General features: G+C 43.9%; 1 protein-coding gene across 1 annotated transcript; it reads left to right on the forward strand.

The window, feature by feature from the left end:
* Nucleotides 1-4,075: 4,075 nt before the first annotated feature.
* Nucleotides 4,076-10,164, forward strand: dpt (dermatopontin). The gene is made up of 4 exons (XM_056604508.1): nucleotides 4,076-4,491; nucleotides 8,351-8,476; nucleotides 8,567-8,674; nucleotides 9,480-10,164. The coding sequence occupies exons 1-4, from the start codon at nucleotides 4,202-4,204 to the stop codon at nucleotides 9,544-9,546; spliced, it is 591 nt and encodes a 196-aa protein (XP_056460483.1). The 5' UTR covers nucleotides 4,076-4,201; the 3' UTR covers nucleotides 9,547-10,164.
* Nucleotides 10,165-11,273: the final 1,109 nt, after the last annotated feature.

Below are 11,273 nucleotides of genomic sequence, written 5' to 3' on the forward strand. Positions count from 1 at the left end.
CTCAATTTATTGTTGTGAGAAAGCTTTAAAGGATGTTCTCGGGCCTTTATCTTTTATTATTATGTGCTGCTGTAAATATTTCTTAAAATGAGATGATAGATATTTGTCGGTTATATAATAGGAAAACCCTGGTTTGGTTATTGATTGCGTAACATGGAGAGGTGCAATTCAGTTGGTCTAGCTAGCAGCCAGGGTGAGGCAAGGTCACAGCGGTGGAAATTAGAGCATGAAAATCATGCACAGAAACAATGAATTGTTCTTTCTTTTGAAGAAAGGACATTATCATTTGTTGATCCATTGAATTATGAGACCGAAGTAAAGCTCTAGTGCAACATCAGACATTTTCAAGATTCAGAGGTTTTCACATAAACAGTGTATTTGTCATGAGAAACCACCCGCAATACAGGAATATTTAAAAGTATCAAAATCATACATATTTCATGAATCTGAAAACTGATAACTACATAACTATTGAAGGAGAACTTCCATGACCCAACAACATGAGGTCAACATGACCCCTAAGGGCACGTTGTGTGTGTGAATCTGCGTATTCTGTAAGCGAAGTGTTCCACTTCATGAAGCCAAACTTTTGTACAGTCCATCACTTCATCAATGCGTATACATGCATACAAGCCCCAGTGGGAAGCCCTGGCAAAAATAGAGCCAGATAAACAACTACAATGACCAGAGTATCGTTGTCTGGTGAAATAGTTTGGGCGACGGGTAATGTTACTTACCCTGCAGTGATTCCTGTCACTGTAGCTAAGCATCAGCAACGCACTGCGAAGCATTGCGCTAATGATGCTATGGCCTAGAGCAAAGGGATTGCTTTTCTTGTTTTGTTATGGTGGCATTTGAACTGACCTCTTAATTTTATCAGTGAAGCACGATTAAGCAACCACAGACTCAAGGCTTTATAGACATTGAGGAGACATGTTGTACATAGAGGCAGTCACGTTTCTCGCATAAAGTGGAGATGGAAAACAAAACTCTTCAACAATCTTTTGCCTTCTCTAAATTGCATTCATTTTTATGTTGATACAATGTTATCATGACATACTTTTTTTGTCCTATTCTGCTAGGACAACGGGATAGGGACAATGCGAGATATGAGATACATTTACTTTAATTTGTTATTTATTCGTTATATATTGTAGAATATTAAATGTGTAAGTAATGTGTACGATTTAGCCCCTCCCAGTTAGTAGGCAGGAGACCTTCTGTCTCAACAGAGTTTTCTTTTGAGACCAGGTTGAGTGCACTCTACCTGGCAATGCAACTGTGTGACGGGAACCAGCGTAGCTCGGCTGACTGGATAGCTGTGTTCCCCAGCAGAGCCTGGTGTATAAAAGAAAGCGTTGAACATTGTATAATATAAAGCTCTGCTATTGCTAACAGACTTAGCTACAACCCAAGTCTGCTATAACTCAGCAGACGTTTATCCGTTACCGTTGGAGAGAGATCAGTGGAGTGACGTACAGGAAACAGGGGGGATCCAAGGCACATGCCATGCTGCCAACACAGCCAGGACTATTTTTAAAAGCTCTATTGTTAAGTAAAGTCCGAGGTCCGTTTTGACCTCTGCTTATATCTGGGGGTGTTAACACGGTGTATGTCCCTGGGAAGGGCGCTGGCAGAGTTGAGCTGGGAATTAGAATTTATGAATGACTGAGGCAGTCCTGTGTCCATCTCCAATCCTTTTTCCACACACAAACCCCCTTCTCTCTGTAGCTGTGGTGTGGTATGGTTAGTTATGAGAGATAAAAAAGACCTCCTGTTAGTGTCGATTTATAATCTGTCAGATAGGCCTGGGATTATACTATCGAAGAGCTGTCAAAATACGTAAACATCAGCGCTTTTAAAAGTGTAACACTCCCACACCGTTGTGGAAATTAAGCATCTGTCATCTGTCAAAGTAAAACAATAGATTGGCAAATGGTCGGCTTTTAGTTGTGCAGAAGTGGAAACGTTTTTTCTGCTGCTCTTCTTGGCTCACATGTTTAATCCCTGAGTTAAACAATGTCGTCAGGTTTTGAATGAGACAACAAACGATTGAGCAAGTTCATCGCTTGTAGAATGTTGTGTTTTAAATTAATCTGAGGATCAGTTCTCGTATTCTGTTGGCGCCTGATCTGTTTACCCTGCACGGCTTGTATCAGAATAAAGGATGTTTAACCAAAGCCTGGTTGACAAAGCCAGATGCATGCTGGGAAGGTGTGGCATGTATTGTCCTGATTGAGCCCTTTTTAAACAGCACGTGAATGATTGTATGATTGGCTGAACGTGTGTGTTAAGGGGCTGATGTGTGTATACATCTGAATGGTTGGCTGAGAGAGAGCAAGTCCAGGACCAGCATGGACCCTGCATGAAAGAGCTGGTCCAGGACGAGAGAGAGAGAGAGAGAGAGAGAGAGAGAGAGAGAGAGAGAGAGAGAGAGAGAGAGAGAGAGAGAGAGAGAGAGAGAGAGAGAGAGAGAGAGAGAGAGAGAGAGAGAGAGAGAGAGAGAGAGAGAGAGAGAGAGAGAGAGAGAGAGAGAGAGAGAGAGAGAGAGAGAGAGACAGAGAGAGAGAGAGAGAGAGAGAGAGAGAGAGAGAGAGAGAGAAACACACCAGGACTAGGACCAAAGAGGGACAATTTCCGAGTTGTAATTACTGAAGAGCCCTCCTCTCTCTCCCCAGGGGACCCCACCCTCCCTGCCACCTAAATGGGTGTTTCCAGCCCTTGGGTCGGTTGTCACAGCAACCCTTGGTTTCCCTCAAGGGGGTGGCAAGACTTAAATGCTCCATGGGCCAATCTCTACTAACTGCCATCGTGGGTCCATCTTGGTTCTAAACGCTAGCTGGTGGGGGAACTGAATGCGTTATTTTGCATTCAGTTCACCCACCCAGCTAACGTTACGATCCAAGATGGAAACTAGGTGAATAAAGCCCATGACGCCGGAAATTCATTGATTAATTAAATATTATTAATATTGATTTATTGGAAGGGTGTCCATCAAATACTCTCAGCTATATTATATTGCATTTCACCTGGTTCAGGATGACACACCCCTCACAAGCTTACGCATACACAGACATACACGCACACACGCACACTCTCACACATGCCCTGGTCTAATGTACACCAAGTGTGTTTGACGTTACAGTCAAAGCGAGTGGCGCGCATCAAGGCCTAGATTTGCCGGGCGCCAGCAGCATTGCTCTGAATAGACTTTCTTAAATAGCATGGCATCTATAAATAGCCCTCAGCAGACTATTCCGTTTGGACGCTGTCTCTCACCCTCTCCACCGGTGTGTCTGCCGGGCTGACTTGTGTTGAGTGATGTCTGAGTGTTTCAATTCCATCAGTTCCCTTACTGGATAAAACGCATGCAGAACGCACACGGTGGAGGGTTAGAGAGGTGTATTGTAGTTGAAGGAAGTAAGTTCCAGCTTCTCTTCTACTACAATGGTCTGTAGTGTGCTGCATGTATACTGTTGTGTATTGCATGCATACTGGAATGTACCAGAAGTATCGGGGACTTGTTTGGTCGTACGTATTATTTAGCTTATTGCCAAAACGCTATTGGTAGAAGAATTTCATGGTAGATAAAAGTCGACATGATAATTTTTATTGAGAATATCATAAAAGTCTGTACCTCATCTTCACAGTAAATCTGATCCTTTATCGACCCAGCACGCGTTTGTCTGAACTTTATTTCTGTTAAAGCCAAATGTTATTCACCATAAACCTATATTTCTTATCTAGTTAAACAAACAAATTACAGACACTCACTTGGCCCGCACGACGTTCTGACTTCACCACTACACCGTCGCAAAGTTCAAACTCCAGGAAGTAATCTGACTTAGAACAAATATTTGAATTGAATTTCATAGCAGACTCCTTCCCTCACTATAAAACTTCTTGGTGGCCCGTTTAAGGAAGCCCCCTGATCTCCAACGATTCCGTCTCCATGCACGTCCTCTGGTCCACCTTAAAACCTACCACACACTGATCCACTCTGGGATCTGGGTTTGGTGTGCACATCATCACTGATGGGATCATCGGTAAACATCTGGGCTACAAAAGGCTCCGCGCTCTACAGCGGAGCCACAGCTGTGCGGAGGAGCCGACCCGACCGGACGAGACGAGACCCCAGTTCCCCCTTCAGACTCCTCTCCGACCCTAGCCCCCCACCTACGGCCAGAAGCAGTCCTCTACCATGTCTCCCGGCCTCCTCCTCTGGACGCTACCGCTGCTGGTCTCGCTGGTGGCGGCCCAGCATGACCCCCATGACCCCGAAGCCTACGACATGTCCTGGGTCAACCAATACCGCCAGGGATTCAACTTCCAGTGCCCCCACGGTGAGGCACTGGTGGCGGTGCGGAGCTTCTTCAGCGAGGTGCAGGGCTCCGACCGCCTGTGGACCTTTGAGTGCCAGCCCACGCCCGAGGGACTTGGGGAGCCCACGGACTGCTGGTGGGACGACCTCAACCGGGCCGGCCTGGAGTGGTGAGTGGGAGCTCCTTCAGCGTGTCAGAATGCACCGCAGTTCCCCTCAATCTGGGATCAAAGCGTTTTATAGTGCACTTCAGAGTAATAGTGTTAATAAGGAAGCTATTACTGTTGATTGTGATAAGGATTGTTATGGTTAAAGTATTTATTATAGTAAAACTTTAAGGGGTTTAATCATGCATTTTGCACTTAAAAAAATCAAAGTGTTTTATTCTCACTTTGATTTTATAAAAAAATAAAATAAACAGTTTTATTGTTAGATGTGCAATGTAACATTGTGTATTGAAATTCTTATGACAGGGCGAGGGCCATGTACGTTTTTAAAAAACACTCATAGGGATGGCAAAAAAAAGAAATCGGAAGTTGAAAAGTTATAAAATAAAGTTAGGATAAAGGTAACTGAATAAGGTTATAAGGTGTTCTCTTGGTCAGTATGTGAGGATGGCTATGGTTCAAAGTGTGTCGACTCTTGGCTTACCGCAATTTTCAATACAAACAATCTCACGGACTATCGTTAACTACACCAGTCTGCCTGCTCACATGCATTTTGTTTGTGGGGATACATTTTTGTTTGACATTTTGACAAGTTGTATATGAAAGACAGAGGAGATTTCAACACATGGAAAAAACACTTGGAGGGGAATTGATGCTTCTTGTTCCAGGGAGCAGATGGGGTCTGGCGGTGGATGGGGGGGGGAGTTGGACTTTTCATGTTGTACCCTTGTGTAGAATGATTAACTCCTGAAGGGCACTGGGTATGCTTCTCCACATCACACCTAAAGCTCAGTAGTTTCTGGGTTACTGCGGGCTGCGGGCTCTGAAAGGTCAGTATTGCCACCCAACACAGGGCCTGCAGGGAGTGCTCCCCGTGTCGTGTTGCCTTAACAAACGGCTGCCTGGCCTGCTGGCACCGGCTCCTCTCCCCGGGATGATTATGAAACTACAGCTGGAGCAGAGCACAGCTGTCCGATCCAACATTACTGTCCTTGGTTGTAATGCGAACATCAGGGGTTTGGCAAAACAATGACATCCAACTGCTTGTTTTCCTTCTACAGGAATCCCTTTACGGTCACTGTAATTACACACATGCCTGGGGAAAATAAAGTTTATCTTATCTAAGCTTAGCTCTGTTTATTTTAGCCTAGCTCATCTGAAGCCATCGATAAATCAATTGCAGTATGTATTGCAGCAGCTTTAGTGACGTTTCATTTTACTGATCCTCAAACATCCTCGTGCTGAATCTGGAATGAACAATTCAGGTGATAAGTGTTGGTTTAAGTGTTTGACCAGTGGCGAAGCTAGACCTTTTTTGGGTGAGCTCAAGCACACCCAAAACTTGCCTTAGCCCACCCTATCATTTCGTCCTCAAATCTAATATTCTACCTTTTTTTTTTACACAAGCAATGAGAGAATAGATGCTGTACACTAATGAACAGGAACAAATGGGATAGTGAAATCGAGCGCAACCTTCCTGCATGAATCTCTAACCTCTGATTGGTGGGTGGGCGTCTCCTGTTTGACAAAACCAAAAAGGCAGCATGAGCACACTTAACTTAGTTTCTGATGTTTTGTCTGTCAAAAAGGCTTTTGACAGAAAATCTGAAAATCCACGATTTCCAGCTGTCTTATAACATGACCAGCTAATAATAATAATAATAATCATTTTAAAACCTTGACATAATCTGTCAGATGACTATTAAATGACAGTTGACCACAAGGCGATTCTATCCATGCCTCCTCTTGAATTGCTTCATGTTTTAGTCGGCAGGGGCTTGTAATGCTGTGTAGCATGATAAGCATGATAAGGTGCAAGGAGCAGAAAAATAGTCTCAATATTTCAATTCAGGGAGGGCGCGAAAAAATATCTGTCTCCTAGGGTGGGAATGACAGAAAATAATTGAGAGACACTGGTCTAGAACATGTTGTACTTGTTGATTAGCTCACGTTGTTATGGCAATGAAAACGCCCACAGCTGATAAAATAATGCCAGCGGTTTTGTTTTAATTGAAAATTAGCATCCTTTTTTTTTTTTGCATCAGAACAAGATTTTTTTGCATCAGAAGTTTTATAAAAATGCATGGGTCCCTGAAAGTGAGACAACGTAGTTTATTGCTCCCGAAATAGTGATATGTTTCTCATATTATTAATCTCGTACATGTTGTACCAATGTGTTTCAGTAACTGTGTAAATGAAAACAAATGGGGGAAATATGGTCATTTTTGAGTGAAACTTACACAAAGGAAGTTTAGTATACTTCAAATTTGTTATTACAGTTCACATCCATTGATTATTTCTTCATCCAATTATTATTTTTTCCTTTCATCACTTTAGTGATTCAGAACTGCATTATTTAGCTGACACTGCCAGCTTTTGGCTTAGACATACTACAGCATAGTAACTAATAAAATAAAGGTTGTGGAATAAAAAAATCTTGGACAGGACTTTATATACTACATATACACCTGTGGCTTCCTGGGGTTGAGCCCCCCCAAAAGTCATAACCTAGAATCGCCCCTGTGTTTGACCAAGTCAACACTTAACCAAATATCTCTTTCTTTGGTAAAGATGATAATCAAGGTGAGGCCCTGAGTCAACAACAAGGCCAAAGGCCAACAAAAAGAACAAGGATTGCAACAACTATACTATCTGTGCTTTTACATTGTAAAGTACAATAGGCGTCAACGCTAACTGGTCACAATTGTATCCAAGTATTGAATATGTATAGCAGTATATATATATACATGTGTGTTTACAGTGTGATGGGGTGTTATTTCAGCTACCCCGGCCTATACCAGTGAGTGCTTCATGTGTGATAGAGAGAGCCTCTGAGTCCCCCTCCCAGTGTTGCGTTCCCGCCCATCGGCGCGGCACAGCGCATTAGTTCTGCTTGAGTCCCCTGCTCAGCACCCGGCCCAGCAGCAGCCCAGTGAATCAGGCCCCGGCTCTCAGCCTCACAGCCTCTCATTAACAAAGCTGTCCGTTTAAATGGCGCTCGGTGAATGAGACATGACTGCAGTGGGAAAGGGAACGGGCTATCCCCATTGGCTGGAGCGGCATGGCCCACGGCTGTGTTGCCATGACAAACGTCTGCCTATCCCGGGGTGCCGTGGCTTCGGTGGAGCTAGTCCACGTTCTTGTTGTGCTGACAACGGGCCGTACGGGCCGCCAACACGCAGCTGTTTACACCACGCGTTCCTCGTTCTAACCTTAAGAAGCCTAAAGCGACCGCACGGGCGTGATGAGGAAGCGTGAGTTGTGGGTCACTTTATGTTCACACTTTGACATGTTTGTAGTATATTCTTAAGCTCTGACCACATTAACTTACAGCTTGGTTATTGTGATTTAGTCATTGAGTCGGAGCAGAGTCAAGGCAGAATGGACAATGGACAATTTTTCAACCAATCGTAGCGCTGTTCTGGGTCTTATCTATGAGGATGGTAGGTTTGTCCTCACCCTCACCTGCAGGCATCCTACAGCAAGATTCCCTTACTCCTACCTGCTCCTTCATGACATGTTACTGAATGAACAGAGTTGCTAAGTTGCGAAGTGAACAATGAAGCCATAGCTGCTTTCACACATATGCGTGAGTCCTGCTATTCTCCTGCTATTCTCCTGATGGACCGTAAGTGTGAACAACATATCCTGACATTAGTGTGCTGAAATTCTCTTCAAAAAAGACTACCCCTGAGTTAGTATTTTCTCAGTTGGAGATGTAAATTACCTGATATGTGAATGTGGAGTAGAAAGGCCGTATTTCTGTCATTTATGTAATCAAAAGTAGGATGAGACTACAGTCGTGAGGCCGTATAGCACATATGTAATCATGCTAATGCTAAAGATGCCCCTCCCCTTGCAGGACTTCAACGTGTACCCAGAACGGGATCGCAGCGGGGATCCAGAGCAAGTACTTTGAGGCGGTGCTGGACCGGGAGTGGCAGTTCTATTGCTGCCGCTACAAGCGCCGCTGTCCCTACTCCTGCATGTACGCAAAGCTAGCCTGCTCACATGCTAACATTATAACCTTGAATTCCAATCTGGCGCGCTCACTAACCCCCGCTTGACCGGTCAACAGGAAGACCAACGATGTACCAGCTCGGTACCGGGAAGAGGGCGAGATGATCGTGCCAGCCTACGGGTATTTCATCCGCGGGGCTCAGACAACCTTCAGTGGAGTGCTCAGGTGGGCTTAAGCTGGTTTCTCCTGTCAACCAGTTTCCTGTTTGGGTTGGTTTAAACTGGTTTCTCTTCTAAACCAGTTTCTCGGTTAGGTTTGCAAATCTTAAAAGAAAACACCTGTCTGGGTGATCACACCGTCATCCAACTGTCTGTCTCACCTTCACTAAAACTTCTGTTGCCAATATAGTATGTCACACTGTTGTACCAATTCCGCCTAAGAACATTTTGCTTGAACAAGCAAAACATGTAAACAATAGTAAAATAGCTCTTTGGTCAAACAAGCGATTTGCAAAGTCCTATGAAGACCCACTGTTACGTTCTCTACAAACTCCCTACTAAGTGACACACATTGATTCCAAATGGATATTGCTATTATTTACACTCATGGCAGGCACACTAATGCTGAATGCTCTTCGGGAGAATCGGCCCACCAAAGTCCTTTTGACAAATGATATGGATAACGGATGTTCAAGTGAAGCCAGGAGAGACGGCTGCGATGGTTTGATCATCAGACCGATATTGTCCTTTAAATAGGTTTATCAATATTTTTTACTGGCTTCTGTCTAAAACAAGTTACTCAGGTGGGTTCAAACTTATTTTGTCTTCAAGATGATTAGACATACCAGGCAATTACATAGAGAAGGAATAGGCTAGAAAAGAACTACAGTAGTGCACAGTACTATATAAACACAGATGAACTATTTCCCTCCTTCTCTTGGGGGTTGATACAGTACATCTTATGTCATACAGTGCAAATCATTATTGGAATTTATAATAACAGGTGTTATCGTTTCTCTCTGTTTCACCAGGGATCGGCAGTGGAAATACATCCTGTGCAGAATGACCGACCAAGACTGTGCTTTTGAGAATATATAGATGATGGACATCTCACTGTTATTTGTTACATGAACAAGCATAACTATTATACAAACACATATTCTTTCTCATTGAGCGCTTTAAGGAAAAGCATGATGAAATCCTTATCATTGAGGGCTTCTCTATGCTTTTATTTCACTCTTCATCCGGCAACGAAATCCTCCAACAACATTTGAATGAGCCCTTATCCCGACTCTTCGTTGAGATCTGATAGGCCGACAAGCAGGGAGTAGGTTGCTATGTTATTTTTCAAACATAAACACTTCATCCTACTCCTTATGTCTTTAATGTTTTTCTTTTTTATTATGTATCATATATCCTGACAAGTAAAGTTGATTACGTGAGCTTCATACTACAGTAACTGTCTAATATTAACTTTGTATGACCACAATTCGTTATTAACACTGGATCTATGGATGAAGATCAAATTATTGAAACGGATATTCAGTTAATCTATATTACTTTTATACACATCACTACACACATTTTGTCAAAAAGAGAATTTTTGGGTTTGTGCCCGTATGGCTTGCTGGTTGTTGTTAAACATCAATGCTAACTGAGCAAAATAAATAAATAAATGTAGTTCCAGGAAGCACTGTTTTTTCACCTGAGGTGGCGCTGTTGAAGAGGTTGGACTTTAACACAAGGTCACCCTGTAAATGAGACCTTTTTTTTTACCTACACTTCACATGTAAATTAGTTACATTTAAACTAGTTTAATAGTGTGTGCAAGTGGCTATTGTACATCACAGTCAAAGCCGGCTGAAAGCTAGCGAAACTCAAGTGAAGCGTTTTTCTGACCTTCTATTCTAGTGTTAACGACCGGGGACCATGTCTGAGCCAGTGGCCATCTTAAAGGGGGCTGGGGACCGAGCCAGCGTCTTTGAGCTCTGGTTGTTTGTTTACGGCAGTAGTCGCTGTCTCGGGGCAGAGAGCCAAGCACTCGGCGTTGGGCCACTAATGGCCCCGGCGCAGAAGCCGAGGGCGGCCGTTCGTCAGACGACCGGCCTGCTGGAACCCTCGGTCACACTGCGCTCTAATTGGATGTAATTACAGCCCAGTGGGCGGAGCCACAAACCTGTTGAATGCTCCCCACTACAATCACTATGTATTGTCTATAACGAGCTAGCTAGCCGGGTGTGTAATTATGGGTGAGGAAGGACGTTTTTTCTGGGTTCAGCCAGGAATTAAAGGATTTTAGCTTTGGATAATGAAATTCCGAATTATAGTATATATAAAAACACACAATTTAAAATCATTGCATGCATGTCAAAAGTCATTTTTATTTTAAATACTATGTGTGTGTGTGTGTGTGTGGTGTGTTTCTGTGAGTAAGCTTGTGTGTGTGTGTGTGTGTGTGTGTGTGTGTGTGTGTGTGTGTTCTGTGTGTAGCTGTGTGTGTGTGTGTGTGTGTGTGTGTGTGTGTGTGTGTGTTCTGTGAGTAGCTGTGTGTGTGTGTGTGTGTTGTTCTGTGAGTAAGCTTGTGTGTGTGTGTGTGAGTGTGTGTCTCCCGCCCCACTGAGGAACCCTGACCTGGGGCCTCTGGAGGACTCTCCCCCCCGGTCCCCGGGTCCCGGGACCTCACAGCAGCCTGTTTATTTTCAGGAGTCTCTGCTGCTCTACTCTCACTGGGGATCAGACAGCTGGCCAGCCCTGCGACCCACACACACACACGCACACGCACACGCACACGCACACACACACACACACACACACACACACACACA

Source organism: Gadus chalcogrammus, chromosome 12 (assembly GCF_026213295.1).
Source record: "Gadus chalcogrammus isolate NIFS_2021 chromosome 12, NIFS_Gcha_1.0, whole genome shotgun sequence".
Classification (NCBI taxonomy): Eukaryota; Metazoa; Chordata; class Actinopteri; order Gadiformes; family Gadidae; genus Gadus; species Gadus chalcogrammus.

Coding starts and splice junctions, on each gene's coding strand:
- dpt (XM_056604508.1), top strand. CDS start 4,202: ATGTCTCCCGGCCTCCTCCTCTGGACGCTACCGCTGCTGGTCTCGCTG. Junction 4,492..8,350: donor AACCGGGCCGGCCTGGAGTG/GTGAGTGGGAGC, acceptor CTCCCCTTGCAG/GACTTCAACGTGTACCCAGA. Junction 8,675..9,479: donor ACCTTCAGTGGAGTGCTCAG/GTGGGCTTAAGC, acceptor CTGTTTCACCAG/GGATCGGCAGTGGAAATACA.